General features: G+C 41.0%; 2 protein-coding genes and 3 non-coding genes across 6 annotated transcripts in view; 2 read left to right on the forward strand and 3 right to left on the reverse strand.

Moving 5' to 3' along the window:
- Nucleotides 1-20,816, forward strand: part of LOC108616217 (uncharacterized) — a 46,022-nt gene extending 25,206 nt beyond the window's left edge. For both annotated transcript variants that reach the window (XM_018011279.2, XM_089472444.1), the window contains exons 3-10: nt 8,031-8,287; nt 13,273-13,515; nt 15,808-16,846; nt 16,908-19,033; nt 19,095-19,410; nt 19,586-19,716; nt 19,779-19,946; nt 20,022-20,816. In XM_018011279.2, the coding sequence (XP_017866768.1) occupies nt 8,031-8,287; nt 13,273-13,515; nt 15,808-16,846; nt 16,908-19,033; nt 19,095-19,410; nt 19,586-19,716; nt 19,779-19,946; nt 20,022-20,345 (4,604 nt within the window). In that variant the 3' untranslated portion in view covers nt 20,346-20,816. The remainder of the gene's footprint in view (nt 1-8,030; nt 8,288-13,272; nt 13,516-15,807; nt 16,847-16,907; nt 19,034-19,094; nt 19,411-19,585; nt 19,717-19,778; nt 19,947-20,021) is intronic.
- On the forward strand, nt 4,847-5,850 carry LOC108616225 (uncharacterized). The gene has a single exon (XM_089471162.1). It carries the CDS (start codon nt 4,958-4,960, stop codon nt 5,393-5,395), a length of 438 nt encoding a protein of 145 aa, XP_089327288.1. The 5' UTR covers nt 4,847-4,957; the 3' UTR covers nt 5,396-5,850.
- A 65-nt stretch (nt 20,817-20,881) lies between the features above and the next one.
- Nucleotides 20,882-20,954, reverse strand: TRNAF-GAA (transfer RNA phenylalanine (anticodon GAA)). Its single transcript has one exon. It is a non-coding gene; the product is annotated as a tRNA-Phe (tRNA).
- A 213-nt stretch (nt 20,955-21,167) lies between these two features.
- On the reverse strand, nt 21,168-21,240 carry TRNAF-GAA (transfer RNA phenylalanine (anticodon GAA)). The gene has a single exon. It is a non-coding gene; the product is annotated as a tRNA-Phe (tRNA).
- A 335-nt stretch (nt 21,241-21,575) lies between these two features.
- TRNAF-GAA (transfer RNA phenylalanine (anticodon GAA)) lies at nt 21,576-21,648 on the reverse strand. The gene has a single exon. It is a non-coding gene; the product is annotated as a tRNA-Phe (tRNA).
- Between the last annotated feature and the right edge of the window lie 136 nt (nt 21,649-21,784).

Here is a 21,784-nt window from a genome sequence, read left to right on the forward strand (position 1 = left end):
CAATGGGCGTGTATCGCAATAATAATAATACACGACTCATAAACGGGTTATTTGCAGTTTTAGAATGTTGCCCAGGTCGGCGTGTTTTAATCTTGTGCGGGTGTCTTGGCGCATTCATTTCATTTCCAGGTTCAATTGAAGCTTTGTCCTTGATGCTGGTGCTATGGAAAATGATTGATTGGCGTTTCACAAAGGCACACACACACACACACACATACATAGGTTATCTATTGCCAAAAGGCGGATATTGGCCAACTGGGCTGGCAAGTCGGAACGAGCTCAAGAAATGTGTTGGCATTTGGCAATTATGAAAATTTACTCTTTAAACTGGTTCATATTCGCATTTACTTTATTTTGCCAATTTATGATGTGTGTATGTGTGTATATTGAGTGATATTTGCATAAGCCGTGCACAGAGTCAATTTGCGGAGCAAGTTAACAATTTTGTTGGTCAATAGGCGAACAAGTCTTGGTAGCTGTTTTTACATTTATTTATTTGGTATCATTGGGTGGGCAGTCAAGTGGGTAAATGCTTTTAGGGTAACAGGGGATTTAGATTTAGTGTTGTATAACAACTTAATCTAGATGCACTTTGGGCAATATATGGTGAATGAATTTTATGGTCCGAGACTGCAGTGAGTTGGAAAGAGGGAGAGAGGAGGAGAGTGCCTAAACTGTTTTAGAGAGAGACATCGATACATTTATGGGTTGGAAAGAAGTGAGAGGAACATGCTTTGACTGTTATAGACTCGGTTTATAGAAATATAAACAATATAAATATTTTAAAAATATAATAGAGTAGACAGACAAAGACTTATTTGAGTGTGAAAATGTTCCAGAGCTCTTTTCATATTTCATTTCTTACGCAGTTTGAGGTAACCTGAGACTTTGTCTTTGTTTGTGGTTGATTATAGATGAGATGATGACTTTGATATGATGGCCAAAATGTTAAAGGTGCTCAAAAGTTCAATGTTGATTGATCTCTACGCTCTTCTATCGTCACTCCTCATAGTTATCTTCTCCTTCTTCTCTCTTCGCTCTACAGTTTTCAGCTCTCTGTCTTCACACTTCATTCCGCACTCTACATTCTTCATGCTTCACTTTTTACTCCTGCCTCCTCTTCCCCAGTCTTCACTGTTCACCCATCGCTCTTCTTTCTTCACTTTTCACTCCTCACTCTTCACTCAGTCATTCATTCTTCCCTCCCCGCTCTTCCCTCACTGACTCACCCTTCACTGCACTTCGCTCCGCCCATGGATATTTCATAAATAAGTATATGTAACACACTTGCTTCCAAAAACCAATCAATCCTGCTTAGCTAGCAATTTGTTATAGTAATATTATTACTATCATCTCACACACACACACACACTCACACACCTGTGCAACATTTTAACGGTTAAATCAGGTAGTGTTTGAGCACATGAGTAGAATTGGCAACTGCCTGCTGCTTGGCTAGTAGCAACCGCTAACTAAAGCTCAACTGGTGTGAAATGTAACAGTGAATGCTTTGCCAACAGCGGGGCGAGGGTGCAGTCGCTCGGTCTTACCTACTTTAGCTCTCGACAGGCCAGTGTTTGTCCAACTCTAACAATGGCCAAAAAGCAAAGGAAAAACAAAAACAGCGGGCAGTCTAAACAGCTGTTTTTTTTGCCATGCAACAGTTTTAGTTGTTGTTGTTGTTGTTGTTGGGTTTGTTATTGTTTCGCATTTGTTTTGTGGCTGCTCGCGCTTGGCGTTTACTTTGTGTAACAAGTTTGCATATGTGATTAACAAACAGCTCAGCATGCATTAGTAAACATAATTATAACACACTTAGCAAAAAGATAGTGAAAGAGGGAGAGGTAGAGAGAGAGGGAGGAGAAATGGCGCAAGCAGTTGAAGCTGCTTGAAATTCTACTGCAATGAAACGAAAGACTTAAGCGACAAACTCGCGTGGGCTAAACTCGACTCGAGTCGACTCGCAGACAAATCTTGTGTCATCAGAGCTCAGTTTACATCAGCAGCTGCCATCATAGAATCCTCAACCGACATCCGACACCCAAACAACATTTTCAGCTGACTCATTTTTCTGCACGATTCTTTCGTTCGTTCCACGGCTGCGCTTGACATTGACCTTCGATGGCGCATGATTATTTTCTAATTAGCCGCCGCCGCCTGCGGGCCAACAGTTTCTTGTTGTTGTTGTTCGTCCACTTCTTGGACAGATCTGTGAGCTGTATTTGCTTTTGGCATTATAACGATCACTGGGAAAGGTTTATGGTTCACTTTATATTTTTGATTTTGTTTTTTTCATTTTTTTCGCCACTGTCTTTGTTTTTTTTTGCTTCTTTTTAATGGGCTTTTATTGCCTTTGTGGCTTCTGTCACCTCGTTGGAGTCCATTAAATGCGAGTAAATTAACCGAAATTATCTATTTATATTGCCGAAAAAGCAAAGCAAATTATAATCTACTACGGGGCGGTGCCATATGATGTCACAGGCCGACTGCGAGTTTTGCTTGGCCAAGCAGCGTGAACTACTTAAAAACTACTTAAAACTAAAGCATTACAATCTTAGATGGGCCTAGAGAACATAACTGAGATTACATAGAACGCGTTTTTATGATCTATTCTAGTTTTAGGCTGCTGTGCAAGAGATCTATTTAATGAGTTTAGATAACTTGGGAATTACTCAAAACAATTTTATTTTTGGCAGACACTAAAGTGTATTAAGTAAATGAATGAATGAATGAATGAGTGAGTGAGTGAGTGAATGAATGAGCAAGTTAATGAATATGAGCATATATACTAAGCAGCTGAGCTGAGCCAAGATAGAATATTTTAATTGTCTTCTCGTTCTCTATGGGCACAATGAACGCCCTAGGGTCTTGATGCTCGTTCTACAGATGGAAGCAAAGCATATTGGTTTTCTGTGATTGACTCTCCGCCTAATTTTCTTTCTCTCTCTCTTTATCTCCAATTCTCTCTCGCTCTCTCTCAAACTCAATTGCAAGATTTAACACGAACTGCAGATCTAACCTAATTAGAATTATGTAATATCACTCTCTTTCTCTATTTATCTCGTTCATTCTCTCTGGCTCCTTCTCTCTCTCTCTCTCTCTCTGTCTTTCACCTTCCCTCTTGTAGTATAAATGATTTTCATTCGCTTTACATATCACAGCTAACAATGCAATGACTCTAAAACTGTTGCACTAAATCGCTTCGCTGACCTTCAATCAAGAAGAAGAAGATGATCATGATGATGAAGAAGCAGTCGGTGCTGCATTAGTTATAAGCGCACAGCCAATGGCCAAACAGAGAAACTTGATTGAAGCAAATGAAAACGTAAAGTTCAACTTGTTTAGTCGCGGTTGCTGCGTCTGCTTCTTCTTTAGTTGCTGCAGCTATTGTAATTGTTGTTGTTGTTGTTGCAGTTGTTTTAGTTGCTGTTGCACTTCTGAATGACTTTTTTGCCATAGCGTCTTGACATTTCGCACAAACATAAAAAGAAGAAGCAGCAGCAGCACCACCATCACAAAGAGTCGCTTGCGTTGCTTTTGTTTTGCAACTTGTTGCAGCATCATCAACAACAACAACAACAACAATAAAATTAGCCCGAAGATGGGCAAATTGTAAATGCCCAAATACAAATAATTCACAGAATTCACAAAAATTACAGAATCTTCACTGCATTATCTATCGCTGGCACAATTAATGCAAAGCAAGTAGATACATATATCTAGCTAATTTGAGATAACAACAGCAGCAGCAGCAGCAGCAAGTTTGAAATTCTTTTTGAGCAGCGAATGCTTCATTGTAAATGTCAAACTGTTGGCGCAAGTTAGTAGTCGGCACAGTGGTTCGAATGCATATAGAAAATGCTATTCTGTTTGGCATTTTAGTGGCATTTTAGCCGTGGCTAGATCTTATCTTATAGTGCCAAATTGAGCATACTGACAAGGCTTACATACCATGTTCTAGGCTTTTTAGTAAAATATGAATCTGTAACCACAGTTGCTGTATCAAGATTGCTTTAAAGAATATCCCCAGATCCCAAGATTATCAGCCCGAAATTGTTTTCTAAAGTCTGATTGAGTATCTAACAATAAAAATTAAACTTTTAACATCATTTTTATTTATTAAAACATTTATTTAAAAAAATTAATTTTAGTATTTAATATCAATATTAATTACAGAGAATTATTAATACTTAAAATGAATCCCCATTTAATATTATTTAATAAGATTATAAAATACAAATAGAAATACAAATTTTATTAATAAATATTATTAAAACAATATCCCAGTGGATTCTCTCTGCTCCTGCCAATTCATACCAATCAATACCAAACTTTTAATACTAACTGATGATACAAATATCTACCGTATTTAGTTAATATTTTAATCAAGTTTATATATTTATCTGTTTGCATTGCCATTTGTCTTCAGACTTAATCTAAATTTGCATAGTTCATTTTTGGTTCAGCTCTAGCCTGTTCTCTAAATGGCAGCTGCATTATGTATTGTCATTAACATTTCTCAAACTGAGGTAGGCGCAAGCCGTTCGCATACAATTGACGACTACTGTGCAACAAAAGGCGTTGCTGCCATTGTCGCTGAGCAGTGCGGCGACGCATGCAACGTGCAACAGCAAATAACGAAAATGGTTCGAGTTTGGCTCATTGTTTGGGCTCTGGCTGTGGCTTTAAGCCAAATGCCAAATGCGGCAGACAGTTTGAAAGGCACTTGACAAAAGACAAAAAGCCAAAAGGCGGCAAAGTTGAAACAAATTGAAAGGCATTTTGTTCGTTGCTTTTTGCTTTGGGCTGTTAGCTGTTTGCTATTGAGGCAGGCTCTGTGGAAAGTATCAATGGAAGTTATTTTAAGGCCTTTTCCTGTCAGCTCTAGCTCAAAGCCTGTTCGAAACTCTTGGCTGTAGCACAGCATTTAGTTCGTAAGAATCAAATTTTTCGTTTTATGGTTATTTCTCGTATGCCCTGGGAGATGCCGGTGCAACTGCTTTTTGATGACTTCAGCCGATGGCAGTACAGACAGAATTCCGATCTAATGCCTGTGAACAAATTGGAGCAGAAGATCTATTTGCCATTCGACATGTTCTACAAGGACTTTGTCACCTGGCTGGCCAACGAGAAGCTCGGCTTTCTGGCCCATCAATTCTGGGAGAAACTGTCGCCGGCCCAAATGCACAGCTATGACATGAAGGCGAAGGCAATGCATGAAGCTGCGAAAGCAACGAAAACAAAACCAGCCCAATTCGTTAAGAAGCCCGCCGTCAAGGCGCCCACAAAGAAGCGCGGCCTGCAAGGCAAGAGTTCAAAGCGCTCCAACCAACCCGAGCCTAAAAAGGTTCTAAAGAAGAGTATTACAACGACGAAACTAAAGAAAACTCGTTGAGGAAAGTGTTTAAAATTTGATGACAATGTCAATTTAAATATTTTAATCAATTACCTCACACACACGTACACAAATTACAGTTTGCTATCTATCCCTCTGCCTACGATTGACTTTAACTGGAGCGCTCAAAGTTTATATACGTAAAAAGTGCAAAAATGGGAAATCTGGCAGGAAAACAGTGAACGCAGCCACAGCTACAAAATTTGATGTAATTCTTGTGTATTGTGGAAATTCGGAGCTCAAAATAACAAATCGCCACAGACAACCAGATTAAATCAAATTCATTAGTGCAATCAAAATATGAGGAGCAAACAAAAAGTGTATAGAAATAATATCTAAAATCGCATTGAGCTGAGATATTGACAGACATTGCTGAATATTTGTTATATATATTTAAACCATTTTAAAAATCAATTATTGAGAATTCATAATATATTTAAATTATAATTCTATAACTTATGAGTTCTGTTTTTGTAGTCTCTGCAAAGAATTCTTGACAAGTATAAGAAAATGTATTTGCATATCTCTCCTGAAGCAATAAAAGCTATTTATATTGATCTATTTACGATAAAAGCAATTCTAACGGCCTCTGCTCGAATCGCTCATATGGAATACTAAAGAGAACTTCGCGCTCATTACAATAAATTCCAATGGAATCGATAAATGCGTCTACATGAATGCGAAGGTTCTTAAACATATATTTGTTAAGAAATAGGTGAATACCGATATTCACGTTTAATTCAATTTTAGGTCAACTGTGCTAGGCATACAAATAACTAATAATCAAATTATTCTGAGCAATAGAGCTTGTTACAGCTCTTATTTGTAAAATATGCGATTTGCAAATAATACAATAAATCATCTCTAAATTCAATATAAAGAAATATAAAATTAGTATGCATTTTAAATATTTAAAAATATATCATATTTATTCACGAAATAATAAAATATGTATTCACTCACGTGCGATCTGCAATGCTCACTTATGAAATGGAGCCTAATGCAGAGTCAACGGCATATGAGAATGAACGATTTGATCTACCTTCAGCGGATTAGAGTTACAGGCCAAATAAATACACAGCAACTCTTGCCCAATCGCAGAAGGTTAATATAAATATTATTTATAATGTACAGAATTAAATGCTGCCCAAACAATACAGATTAAATAAATGTTATTCGCGGGATTCGAACCTTGCTCTTTTGGATGACTGGCAACGACTCAACGCACGGCGCCACAACAGAAATCACAATGGGCTTGCCAAATATTCAGCTAGTTCTAGTTCTTTTCAATACTTGATCACAAGCAGTTAACAAGTTGTTGCAAAGCAGTTCATTAATAAAGCAGTACTCGCTGCCAACACGCGCGCTTATAATGCATTCAAGCACTCGGTTTCATCAATTAATTAAAATTTCAGCCTCTGGTGCTTCGACAGCGTTAAACACTTACAATTTGCACACATAACTCTGCTCGCTCCACTCATGGATGTGTTGAAAATAAGGTGTGAAACTCAAGTAATATGATATTGGGGCACTACAACTACTACTACTACTATTACTACTACCAAGCCCCTGGCACAACGTAGGCGTTGCCCCACTCAGTTTTTTTTTTTATTTTGGGCGCCTCATGCAGTTGCGAGGCTGCTGCATAAATTCGCCTGATCAAAATTTTCAACACTGCATTTTCGTTCGAAATGTTGCGCATGTATGATATTTCAATTTTCAATTTGTGACCACGTTTTTGCGTGGTTGAAAAATACCTTTTGTTTTTGTTATTTTGGCTTTTTGTTTTGGTGTAATGGCACTTTTTGTGCCCAGACATTGTGGGTCAAAGAGCCAAGAGTGACGCATACGAGGCTGCAGCTGGAAGCTATTTGCAGTCAACTTTGGGTGTCTGCTGCTCGTGGCCAGTGCCCACGCTCTGTCATACCTATGTTCAATTGTCTGCATGTATGTTTATATGTAGTTGTTACACTGTGTCACGAGTATTTACAAAGTTTGTATATGTTGACAGCTAGCAAAATGCCTTATATGCTGAAAAGTTGGTTAAAAAGAAGGTTATGTTTATAAATATATAAATATATACCAAATAGTAATTATAATTTAAAATAACATAAAGAAGACCGTAGGTTAATAATTAATCACTCTCTACTACATATTAATTAAATTAATTTAAAATAATACTTGTCTTCTACCAACAGTGTAAAATTACTTGAGACTGCATTGATATCAAAGCAGTTCAGGGAAATATGGAGTAAGCAGTTCAATCACATTCGCAAAGCAGTTCAACTCTGCCAAAATTTTATAATTATATGTAGTAAATTTATTGTTCATATTTATATGTTTACATTTATATACCCCATGACAGCTCTTGGCCCCAAAGCAGGGCTATTTCTTATTTATTTATTTATTTATTACAATCTATTGACAATTAGGTACAGTGATATTGAATTTGTTCACGTTTCATGGCTAACTGTTGCCTGCGGCGCTGCGCGAGGTGTCAACAAAGCAATGAAGCTAACTACAAAATCTGTCGTTTTGTTGTTGTTGTTGTTGTTTGGTGTTGAAACTGTAGCTATTGATTAATTATTGTTGGCTTCGTGCAACCTATTAACATTTGACCTTGTTTGCATTTCAGATACCTCCAGCTATTACTTTCCATCACAAAATCGTTTTGTGCCATCCTCTGGCTCTTTCCCGCGCCAGCTGCAGCAGCAGCCGCAGCAGACACTTAATGGCTTTCGCGGTAGCACAGGTGGCTTCTCGCCCGCACCGGGCTCATACCAGGAGCAGCTCCTGTTCATAGCCAATGAGAACGGCAATAGCAACAAGCAACCAGCGATTACGACGAGCTCGCCGTATGGAGCACCATTTGGCGCTAGTCCACAATTTGCCGTAAGTTTACTCTCGATCGGCTCGAATTGTAAATTCAGCTCTAAATTTAAATATTTATCGTTAGTTTTCGTATTTTTTACATTTTGCTTCAATCAAAGTTTTGGCTAGTTGCATTTTTTTATTGAGTAGAGGAGAGTTAACAAGTAACAGGTAACAGATAACTGGCAACAGGTAACAGCTAACAGGCAGCAGGCGATGTACGTACGGACTGTGCTGCAGGCAATTAAGTAACTTGTTGTCTGTTTCTGGGCCTGAGCTGAAGACGGAGTCGGAGACGGAGCTGGAGTCGGAGTCCAGCTCCAAGTCTGAGTCCGAATCCATGTCTGGCTTTTTGGCACGCAAAGCACTGCCAATCAACGCCAAAAACGAAATCAAATCAAATTCATAAATTACCACATGCCACATGCCACATATGAAATTTGATTAAGCCAACTGCAAAATGCAAACAGCAAGGTGCAGCTAGCCGCTAGAGATGAGAGCGTGACACGCGTGTATAAAGCAATAGTTGAAGCTAAACTATATCGTATAAGTATAAACCTAATTTAAACAAATAATATTACAAATATGTATTTCCTGGCAAATATTTCTACATAAACATTTTTCAATTGCAAGAGGAAAAGAGTTTTCTGGGAAAATTGTTGAAATACCAGTTGAGGAAATTAAATTAGCTTCGCCCAGTATTGCAGCTCTTCCAGGCTCACGCAACATAAATCGAATTACAGACTGAACAATGCAAGAAGCGGCGGGCGTACGACTGACTGACTGACTGAACGGTCAGAGAGATGTGGAAGCATTTCCAAATCCATTTTCCCACTTACTTTCACTTTGCTCGGCCCAAGCGGCGCAAAATGCGCAGACAAAAGCCGATGTCTTCTGCATATCAACGAATCAACAATAAATAATATTTGTTGAATTACTCGAAATGACTCGAATGTGCTTGCTTGACTCTTGGCGGTGCCTTAGAGGAACGTGTTCCTAATTGAAAAACTGTATAATCATATTGTCTACTGCCAGTTGGCAGTCATGAGCACGCACTTTGCTGTCGACTGCCCGGTTTGGCCCTAGTTGAATCACGGTATGTCAGTGGGCTCCCAAGTGCGGAGCGTGGCTGACAGTGTGAATAGCTGGAGATGAACATGTTAAGAGTATGGAGCAGGAGTTGGAATGCACAGAAACAGAAGCTGTGATACGGAGAGAGACGGAATCTGGAACTGGGACAGAGACTGTAACAGAAGCAGGAATAGCAAGGAAGAGAGACGGAAACAGAAAAGTGGACTGAAGCTTAAGCAAAGACAAAGAGAGGGAATAAGACAGAGACAGAGAGTAGGAGTAGGGATAGAAAATGGAATAGAGAATGGAACTAGAATTTGGAGAGCGGCTCAAACAGATGCAGCGAAACAAACAAAGACAAAGACTGGAACTGAGACAAAGACAGCAGGAGAAACAGAAATAAGGACAGGAACAGAAACAGCCACTGTAACATGACAAAAGACAAAGAGAGCGAGAGGAAAAGATATTGAGATACGAATAGGGCTAGAGACACAAATAGGAACAGGGACAGGGAAATGGATCGGGACTTGGGCAACAGATCAAAAGGAATCAGAGAAATCACAGAAGACAGGCATAACACTGTAGCAGGAACGATCGGGATAGAGATAGAGAGAGGGCTGAGTCAAGGCAGCTGGAGCTTCGACAAAAATAGTTGTGGGCATTGAAGCATCTCAACCAGAAAACGCACATTAAGTGCTCTTTCTTATCTTCCTCTAATATCATCAGCCAGTGGCAGTGGACACCTGGACACTGATTCGCCTAATGGAAGTGACTTCTTAGTGTCTTCGCATCGTGCCACCTGTAAACTCAATTAAGTGCAAAGGCTTCTTGGCCATTCAGATGATGCCTCGTTGCTTCTGAACAATTTGACAGGCGCTCGGCTGTTTATAAATTGAAGAAGCCTTCTTTCCGCAGCATACCAAACCATAAATCAAGCTGGGAATGATTCAAAATTATTCATATGAGTTCAGTTGACTATAATTCTTTCTCTTTCTCTTTGCCTATTTTTATTATAGTAAAATTTTTTTTTTTTTTTTAAATTTATGCAACTATTTCTGTGATTTCTCAATGAATAACGTATCATTTAAATACATATTTTCATATAAAGAATAAAAATTTAAATATTTTCTAGTAATACTAAAATTGATCATAATATCTAATCTTATTATATTTAACATTTTTTAAAATGTATGCAAATATTTCTGTTTCTCAATGAATAACAAATAATTAAAATATTTCTTCCATACAAAAATAATAATTAAAATATTTTCTAGTAATACTAGAATTGATCATAATATCTAATATTATTATATTTAAAATTTTTGCTAATATTTCTGTTATTTTTCAATGAATAACAAATAATTAAAATATTTCTTCCATTTAAGAAATAATAATTAAAATATTTTCTATTAATACTCAAATTGATCGTAATGCAAATTTCACTAAATATAGAAATATTTAACAATGGTATGTTTACTATAGATTATATGTAGATATTTCATATATTTTTTATGGCTTAATGTGATTTAACCATTTAATATTTGTTGGCTTCAAGTGAAAGCCCAATACCAAAAGATGAGCACGTTATGCATTCTGTCACTCCTTACGCACTCTCTCTCACCCTCTCTCTCTCTCCCTCACTCTCTTGCTGTTTGATTTCTTCAAGTCTAAAGTCGTGTAGTACGTGAGCAACTAGTTTCATAGTTTATTATGCTTCCCCATATTGACAAACGACTTGGCAGTCGTTGCATCTGGCTTGACCGAGGCGAGGCGAGGCGACGCTTTCTTCTTTAAAAATTGTAGCAAGTCCATTTGAAGAGTTGCCTCATTATGTGGTGAGTCGGGTTATTGCACCCAGGCGACAACGGCGCAGACACTCGGTGAAATTTGTTAGCCGGCAATTGTCAGAGTTAGTTAGAGCTTATATTTAATTAATGACTGTTAATCAGACTAAGACTTGTGGGTAACTGAGACGCATTTCTCTCTGGCTAATTGCTGGAGAAAATCTGGCTAGCCGACTGCTGGGCGAGCGGCGTGCGGCGTGGGCGTGGCCATAGGGTACTTTGTGATGCGTAAACAACGACGTCAAGAAGCGGAAAGAAAACCCCAAAGCAGCAAAACAATAAAAAAAACAGCACCAACTGCAATCGAATGCGCCTTTTAGCAACAAAACTTGCGTTTTGTATGCAATTTGTTTAACAGAGCAAAACTGCAGCGCAGCTCAGCTCAGCTCCACTCAGAGTTGGCGCTGCAGCACATTAGAAGCACTTTCAAAAAACAAGAAAAAAACAATAATAATGCATAATATAACAACAGGTACTTAAGAGCTCGAAGCCGAAACGAAACGAAACGAGCGACTGACAGCGATTTCAGTAATTAGCGGCCAGTCGAATTTCGATTTAACCTTGATACACTTCAATCAAACATTTTTTTATATTATTATAGATTTCCATTGTGTCGATAGTTTGTTTGTTGTTGTTGTTGTTCGATTTTGATTTAAAATTCATTTGCAATCAGCTTTCAATTTCTGGAGCTGAGGTCTTAAAGCGCTTTGGCATTGCATGCAACACGTCGAGTGACTCGAAGCCCCCAATGTGTGGGGCAGAACAGCCAGCGTCTGCCTCGCGGGTTAGCTTCCTCGAGTGGCTCCATTGACCGACCCAAGTGCACTGTTTGGACATGCAAATGAGCCCAAGACACGCATTGTCAACCTACATCGATGGCGGCTCAAACTGCATTACAAATGCTCCTGTCAATCAGTCGAAAGTGGAGCGAACAAATGAATAGATGAAATGCAATTGAAACGAGCCTTGGGTCAGCTTTAGGGCAGCTTTTCTCGGGTTTTGTCAGCTTTGATTTGCTTTTCCCTCAAACTGTTTTTTGGAAAATAGATTTAAAAATTATTATGCAATCTTTAAAAACATATGTAGTTGACATAATAATAATATATTGGCTACAATATATGCATTTGACTAAAATGATTGTTATAATAATATTAAATTTATATATTAATATATTTTGAATTTAAATAGTAGTGGAATGTTAAATAGATAGTTATAATTAAATAAAAAAAAATTGTAGAAATTTTATAAAAATATCAAGGAAATTGTACTAAAAATTCATTTCAATTCTTTCTAATAATTTTTAAGCAATCTTAAAAAAATTTAATATAATTTACTACTATTTCACTCTTCAGGAAAATGTTGGACGTAGTTCGGGAAAATATTTTTAGCTGCGTTCGGTTTTTATGAAGTTACTCAAACAAAAATTCTAAAAAATCTGTAGTATATTAGGCTATGCATAATTCCGAATTAAGGCAATATATATGTCTATTTATACATATATATATATATATGTATATGTGTGGAGATTTTGTTATAAAATTAAATATAATAAAAAAGACCTATTATAAACACAAACTATCAGACTAGCTAGATAGTTAGACAGATATAATATAATAATATAATATATAATATATAATATATAATATATAATATATAATATATAATATATAATATATAATATATAATATATATATAATAGGTCTTTTTTATTATATTTAATTTTATAACAAAATCTCCACACATATACATATACATATGTATATCTACATCTCAGCTACTCAAATAATTTTGTTATAACAGTTTTACTTTTCGTTAATTTATTATTTTATAGCTTATATTCTGTTTTTAGTTTTATAAACAAACACAGATCTATACATATATTTTTTCATTATTCACTCAGCTGGTCAAACAACTTTTTAGAATTGTTATGCTTTTAGTTAATTTATAATTTTAAAATTTATTTTTTATTTTTATTTTTTATACATAAATTTCAAATTTATATTGCAACATCAGAGCTCTGCACAATTATTGAACCAACATATTTATTTGTTTTACTCTTTCTCCCTCGCTTTTGCTGTTTGTTTCCCACAGAAACCGAGCCGTCAGACGGACTATTACGATATCTCGCCACGCCCCTTTGGTGTGCCCGTCAGTGGAGGCGGTGGCGCAACGACGTCCGTTTCTGGATTTACACGCTCCAAGGCGATACGCAATGGCAGCGCCAGCGGTGCCAACAGCTTGGGGAGCAACCTGAGCGGGCTGCAGCCGCAGACGCAGCGCGTCAATGTGCCACACCAGCAGACGCAGTTTCTGGCGCACTTCAGTGAGGCAACGGTAAGGAAATGCCAATGGAGAGCTCATAGATCGTCAGCTGGGCCGACTTGGCAGATAGCTGATAGATCAGACACACAGAGAGAGAGAGAGCGAGCGAGAGAGGGAGAGATACAAAGCAAAACAAGACAAAAGTAAAAGCAAGCAAAACAGAAAAACATTTTGGCATTGCATAACATTTGAACAAAACAATTGGCCATGCTCTGATTTGGCCAATATCAGTTGCTCTCCGTGTCCACCTCTCCCCCTCTCTCTCTGTCTTTCTCTGTGTGAGACGGCAACTGTTTAGCCAGCAGACAATTCACAACAATCCCAGAACCAGTTGCCAGCCACAAAAGCCACAAACAATACAGATATATGCATATACATATATGGATATGGCTATATATATATATACATATGTATTTATATGGATCTATCGAATGAAATCATTTTTACCTTTCACCAGATCATATTCGAAAATGAGCTCGCATAAAGTAAACAATTGGAGCAACAGCATTTCATTCAACAACCTACCGTTACTTGAGACTATTTAACATATTTAGATAGGAAATGGGTTTATCTAATAAATATATACATATATTCCGCTTAAAGTGCACAAATACCCCAAACTGATTGAAATGTCTGACGAGATGTTTTCTCTGGCATTGTTTCGCTCATCTCTCTCTCTCTCTCTCTCTCGACATCTCTCACGCGCCTCCCACTCTGAAACAGTTTGGTATTCGACTTATTGGACATTAAGTTCATTATTGAACTTAATTGCCCTCATTTGTTATTTAATTGCAGCGAAAGTGTTGCAATGTTTAATCTTGGCTTAGACCCACAAAACACAAAACACAAAACCGATTTGCGTTGAAATTCATTGACGTCCCACAGCATTGGCAACAAAAGTCAACAACTTTTGCCAGCTTTTTATGGGCAAGAAAAATTATCTCTGCCTAAATACGAAATATAAAAGAGTTTGTAAATTTCACATGCGGCAAAGATCACTGAAGAGCCTATAAGAGTTTGGTATGGAAAGTTTCGATTGGAAGCGAATCTGCTTTGTTGATATGATATAATATTAGAATTGCATTTTCCCATAATATATTTTATTATAATGTCAAGAAACTTTCAAGTAAGAGCTCATAAATGAAAAATCTCAGAAATTTCAACAGAGAATTTCAGTTGGAATATAAAATCATTTCGTTAGAATTGAATTATAGAAATTTGCAATTCTTATGGAATGATATCTTGATCTCTTGGCATAGGAAGTAATAGCTGTAGAGGAGAGGGCTGCATGGAGAAGGCTTTTAAATAGTACTAAAAAAATATTCTATGAATTGTTTGCTGGATCTGAGTTCATATTCTATTTATCCTTCTCCTATTGCACACTTTAAATATTAAAAGAGTTATTCAATATATATATATATAGTATAATGGTGCCATGATACCAGAGCGTATATAGTATAATGATACCATTGGCGCTACCTGAAAATCAACTTCGTCTGGCAGACCTTTCGACAATCACTTAGGCCATCATCATTATAACGTAATGACAGGCTTTGCTCAAGAAGCTGTAACCTTTGGCAGCTTCAGCCCAGCTACTTCAGCCAGAGATTTGCACCTTCATCGACTGACGACTGCTGACTGCTGATTTTTGATAGTTGCAGCGACCTAAAAAAAAAAAAAAAAAATAAAACAAAAACAAAAAAATCTAAACATGCAACTCTCAATCGCCGCCGCCTTCAATGGATGAGCACGAAGCTGCGCTTCAGCGTCACGTTTACAACCTGTGCGACTCACCTGGCGAGGCTGCGAGGCTGCGAGGCTGCAGTTGCCTTCACATCAGAAATTAAATAAATACGAGCACATAAATCGAGTCGAGACCAAAAGCTGGAAATTTGCACAAAACGCTTTAGACAAATTTGAGAATCACTTGAATCGGTGGGGGGTGATGTAGACTGAAGAGGCGGGCGAGGGGGCCGGGCACGGTTGCTGGAGCAGAGTTCGCACGCAAAACAATTGACAGACGAACCGCAGAGATTGTGATTTCATGAATGTGTGTTAGGAGTAGCATGTTGAAACTGTAACAGTTTCCCATGACGACGACGACGACGACGACGGCGACGGCGACGATAACATGTGACCACAAAAGCCAATGCTGTGAATGGGGCGCAGCAGCTGTCGGTTGGCAATAGCCGTAATAACGGTCTGTTAGCTAGACTTACCCCACTTCGTAACGGCATGCTCTTTCATTTATGTCCATCCCCTACTGCTACTTCTACTTCTTCTTCTTCTTCTTCTTCCTGGTAGAACGATAAGCGGCCGGTGTCAAGCAGCGCCGCTCAGCGTCCCTTTGGCAATGGCGGCTTCTCGCCGAGCGCGACGCGCACACGCACTCAGGCACCGCCGCCCGCAGTGGATGCCACGCCCCAGGCTGCGTCGCCGTATCGGCTGCGCAATCGCTTCCAGCCCTCGACCTCGACGGCCTCGTCGACAACCTCAGCGGAGGTGACCAGCAAGCGCTACAATCGCTTTGGCAGCAATCGGAACGCAGCGAAGTCAACGACGACGTCGACGACGACGAGCAATCCCGGCTCAAGCACACAGAATACGCCTGCCGAGCGTCCGAGCTTTGGACGCAAGCCGGCCAGTCCACGTCGGCCTGTGTTCATTAGCCGGGAGGTCAATGAGCCCGTCAGTGTGGTCAGCAAGCGGCCCTTCAACTACAACAGCGCCAGGCTGAAGCTGCCCCGGCCCACGCCCAGCACAACCAGCACGACGGAGGGCGTGAGTCCAGACGAGCCTGAGGATGAGCTGTACGATCAGGATTCGCAGGAGCAGGAACTGGATCAGGCAGAACACGAGGAGGCCTCAAGCCTGGAGAAGCTGCCTCTGCAGGAGGAGACAATAGCACCAGCAACAGCGAGCAAAACAGAGGCCAGCCAGGACAAAACTCCGCCCGCCTCCTCCGAAGCAGCTGCAGTGGAAACGGCGACCAGCCAGGAAGCGGACTATGACAAATCCAGCATTAGCAGCACAGAGGAAGCCCAGACAGACTCCTCGGAGGCACAAGACCCGACGGAGGAGACAACGCTGTCAAGTGCAGCGCATGAGTATGAATATGTTGAGGACGAGGAGAAGGCCACAACAGCTATATCCAAAGAGCAAGTCGAGGAACTGCAGTCCACAGAGGAACAGCAAGCAGAGATGGAGAACAACACCACGGAGCTGCCAGTGGAGACGACGCCTAGCAGCAGTATACCCACGCAACAGACGCCGGAGACGCCAAAGGAGAGCTCAGCCCAGCAGGAGGATGAAGTCGAATACGATGATGAGCTGGGCGAAGAAGGTGAGAACTTACGGAACTTTTGCTAAAATCATATATGATTACTCACAACATTTAACTTCAGGTGCTGATGAATACGAATACGACGAGGAGGAGGAAGAGCAAGTGGATGCAGAAGAAGCCAGCGAGGAGAACAGCAACAATGATAACAGGGCGACCACTGAAACAGAGCCGCAGCAGGCGAACAGCAAGGAGCGTGAACATGACGACGAACGGGAAATAATTTCGGTGGTCACTACGAAGAGCGTTGTCAATGGCTCGACGGCTTATCCGGCACCAGTGACGCCTAGCAGCTTGGGCAGCACCCAGAGCGACAGCCAGCCGGCACCGCAGCTCGATGAGGATCAGACGGAGCTAAGTAATGTGATTAATACGACTCCGCTGCCCACCGAGGAGGCAGCCACGCCCAATGTAACCGAGAGCTATGTGGTGGTGGCCTCGATACAGACGAGTCGCAGCATCAACGGAGCTCGCTTCCTGCCCTTCCCGGCCATTGAGCAGGAGGAGACGAAGCAAACGCTCTCCGAGCTGGAGCGAAAGGTGCACTCGAAGCATCAGCCGAAGCAGACAGATCCCAGCGAGAGCAGTGAGGAGCCCAGCTCGACGACGCCCACAACAACTTCGGCTCCCTCAACATCATCGTCCAGCACAACGGAGAAACAGCTGCCCGTGCAGGGCGCCTCGACGGAGAGCATCATCGATAAGCTAGATCGCGTGCAATCGGAGCTGTCGAGTGGCGTGCTCTCGGGCAAATATCCCATCATTAGCCAAATGGACTCGTCCACTCCCGCCAGCCCCATGACAACGGGCTCGGGACGCTTTGTGCCCCACATACGAAAGTTCCAGCCACGCACCACCTCGGCGCCCAGCACCACCAGCAGCGGCGGCAGTAAAGTGAAGGTGCACCACTACGATGAGAGCGAAATGGATGAGCTAGCCAGCCTGCTGCCGGTGGGCTTCAAGCCCAAGTCGAGCTATAAGAACCGCAAAATAACGACCACCACAACGACGACAACGGAACCACCGGCCCAAGAGCAGTCGAAGAAGCCGGGCCGCAACTCCACCATCAGTCGCTCCTTCAAGAATGGAGTTGTCACCGTGCAGGATGTTACGCTGGCAGGGCTCCTGCCCAAGGGCTACAAGCCACCCAGGACGACACCGTCGACCACAACGACGTCTGGCCCCGACCAAAGCACCACCAAGGCGGCAGCTGTGCTGGAGAGCCTGTTCGAGGAAATCAAGTTTGATGATAGCTTAGCGGCGCTGCTGCCCAAGGACTATAAATTGAATGCGACCTCAACGAAGCCAGAGATCGTTGTGGTCGAGGACATTTCAAAGTTTTTGCCCAAGGGATTTAATCTCTCAACGACGACAACAACAACAACAACAACCACTCAGAGATCGCCCGCAGTTGCAGTTCCCTTCGACGATCTGAGCAAGTTTCTGCCGCCTGGCTACAAGGCGCCAAAGGAGAAGGATGAACCCAAGCTGCCAATTGCCATCACTCCACTGAAGATAGACGATATTAGCAGCCTGCTGCCTCCTGGCTTTAAGCTCAACGGCACCAGCAAACCCAAGCTGAAAGTGGCTGCCGAAGACGATGAGCTGCTGGCGTCGCTGCTGCCACCGGGCTACAAGCCGAGGCCCGTCCATCCCGCTTCGACAACGAGCACAACGACCAGCAAGCCAGAGCCCAGCACCACCGAGAAGTCGACAAACGAGAGCAGCTCCGGTGGCGGGCTTAAGGTGGTCTTTCCCAAGGGCTTCCACAAACGCCTGGGCTCCCATCGACTGACCACGCCCCACACTCCACACGAGGGCAGCGAAGGGGCACCGTCATCGCCGCCTGTGGTGATCAAGAAGGGTCCCCCGACACGCGCCACCACCGAGTTCACTGGCTGGCCCACGCCCCCCACCACACCGCTGTCCATAGACAAGCTGAATGCGCAGACCATCAACTTTGAGGATCTGCTGACTGCAGCTGGATCCAGCTCGACCACAAGCACCACCACTACAACAACAACCACTACGACGACCACAACTCCAAGGCCCACAAAGCCAGGCCATTGCACCGCTGACTGTGACTTGGAGGCAACTATCAAGATTATCGATGGCGTCGCCTGGAAGCCGGAGCTATTGGATCACAATACACTCGAGTGGAAGAATCTAGCCCACGAGCTAGAAGCACAGGTACAATGCATACCTCGATTTACTTACTCTCTCTCTAACTTAATCTCTCTTTAATTTCTAGCTCAATGAGGTCTACTCGAATGCTCCACAGCTAAGCAAGTGGTATAAGAAAGTGCGCATCGATAGCTTCAGCGAAGGCAGCGTATTGGTGGACTATTACGTGGAGCTGGCAAATATTACCGAGGACGTGGATACTCTGGAGATTAAGCAGCTATTCCACGATGCCCTAACCAAGCCAACAACGCCGCTGTTGCCCGAAAAGGATGCGCAGGAGAACGAAACGGATAGTGTGTCCGGGCCGCAGGAGGAGCAGCTAGTCAAGGCCAGCTACCAAATGGGCAAATTTGTCATTGATCCAATGGGCACCGAATTCAGTGGTGAGTAGGGGGATTTAGAGTATTCTTAATGGGAGTGCTCGACTAGAAGATACCCCAAAATACAGTTTCCGAGTAGATGGGCCCTATGTCTTGCTTGAGCTTGGCAATGGGGACTCGAATTAAATAATATTCTCTTAATACTCCTATCTAATTCTCCGCATTTGTTTCTTCACAGTCATTGCCAAAAATTTGCACACCAATGTGGAGTTTGCCGAAGATGATCTGCCCATTCCACAGTGGGCGATTGTCGTCATTGTCATAGGCGTTGGTTCGCTTGTCTTTGTCGTCATATTTGGTGTCACAGTGGTAAGTTGCATCCTCGTCCGCCTGTTGAAGCAAGCATTAATAACGCATTCATCCCGCTGCAGCTGCTTAATCGTCAGAAGCGCGCTAAAAAGACTCCGATTCCACTGACCAATGACATGCTGAATGAGCTAAAGGTCAATCACATGGGCGGTGCAGACAACTATGGCGTTGATGACTTCTACAACATAGACGATCCCTGGAACGATACCAAGCAGCCCATTAAGCCAAAGGTAAGCAGAATAAGCATCTAGTGAGAACTTCCTTCAATATGCTTTAATTCCCTTATATCCCTTATCTCTTTTCAGCGTTTCACCAATTCCATGCATGGCAGCAATAGCTCGAACATCTACGATAGCTGGCGCTCGACTCGTCATCCAGCACCCAGCAGTGGCGACTATTTCTATGATCAACAGCCCACGTATTCGCAGAAGGGCGACTCTCTGAAGCGGGCGACGCCACAGAGTCATCATCATCATCACCATCATCGGCAGGAGCAGTATCCTGCAGGACATCAGCAGAGCTATGGACATCAATATCCGGACGCCTTTGCTGATGCGCATCAGATGTACAGTTACAACAATCACGCGAGTCGAACGCGTTACGCCCGCGACTACGATCCAGATTTTTAGTTTAGTTTCCCAGCCACCCCAAGAATAACCTTGCTCTAGCTTTAGAAAATTGCAACTGATTCGGTAGTTGCGACTTAATAGCTTAAACTTTATACGTATGAGTAAATTATATAGCTGCTCAGTAACATATTTACACACTAAATAAGTATAAGGCAGGTATCTATGTACTATATATACTCATTATATCTGTGAGTTGGCTTAGCTTATGGAGCTGTCCCTTATACACCTAATTGATGTCAATCATCTATTTTGTTTACTAAATCGAAAATACTTGTTCTATATGTAACATATATGGGACATAGGAGTTCGCATTTGAGCTTCCAGAAATAAATAGTCATGCACTTTTAGTTAATGCTAGATTGTAATTATATTGTAGTCACATTGAATAATTTAATTACTGGCGGCATAATATATTACAATTCACCCAACTTTATATGTAGACAATAAATAAAAGATTAATTGTATATTTAAGCTTTGAATTTTTATTTAAAATATTCTTCATGGGAAAAAATTAATAAATCAAAAAAGTTTCGATTTGCCGAAACCCGGGATTGAACCGGGGACCTTTAGATCTTCAGTCTAACGCTCTCCCAACTGAGCTATTTCGGCACATGGCGATACGTTTTCAAATAAAGTATTTAGAAACAGCAGTTCTGTCAAAGTCTTTCGACATGGTTTGAGTCTCTACTAAAAGCTTCAACGCAGATTTACTATAGGGAAACTAATTTAAAAGAAATAATAACTAAATAATATTTATTTTTAAAATTTTGTGTCACTCCCTTATTCGTCTGTTTAAAAATCATTGAGAAAAAAAACTTGCTATGCCGAAACCCGGGATTGAACCGGGGACCTTTAGATCTTCAGTCTAACGCTCTCCCAACTGAGCTATTTCGGCACGTGGTTGGGTCCTGCCAAACATATTATTTCCAGTACAAATGTAGGAAGATAGACTTTCATTCAACTTTATTAGAATTATCAAGTCAGTTATTTGCAAGGGTCGACAAAATCAGAAAAATAAAATTATTGTTACGAGAACACTTCCTCAATAGTGACAAAATAAATATGAAAGGTTTAAATAAAGCGTAATAGACATTTCATATCTTTTGAATCATTTTGAAAACAGCATAACAATACTTTTATTTTGTAAGTAGGAATGTATTCCAAAAATATGTATTCGATTTAAATATAGATATATTCAAAGTAAAAAGTAAAAACAAAAAGTTACTTTTCTGCCGAAACCCGGGATTGAACCGGGGACCTTTAGATCTTCAGTCTAACGCTCTCCCAACTGAGCTATTTCGGCCACATTGCACTTTGATTCTAAATACAATTTTGTTCCTATAGGTCAGAGAATATACAACATTTACAGTTTTCGCTTTTGCTTTATTTCTATTGGTTTTCGTCATTTTGCAACATCACAATATACAAATATGTATGTG

Source organism: Drosophila arizonae, chromosome 5, assembly GCF_054131065.1.
Source record: "Drosophila arizonae isolate 15081-1271.41 chromosome 5, UAZ_ARI_1.0, whole genome shotgun sequence".
Lineage (NCBI taxonomy): Eukaryota > Metazoa > Arthropoda > Insecta > Diptera > Drosophilidae > Drosophila > Drosophila arizonae.

Bases quoted from the DNA above. Each gene is read 5' to 3' on its own strand.
- LOC108616225 (XM_089471162.1), top strand. From the start codon at position 4,958: ATGGTTATTTCTCGTATGCCCTGGGAGATGCCGGTGCAACTGCTTTTT.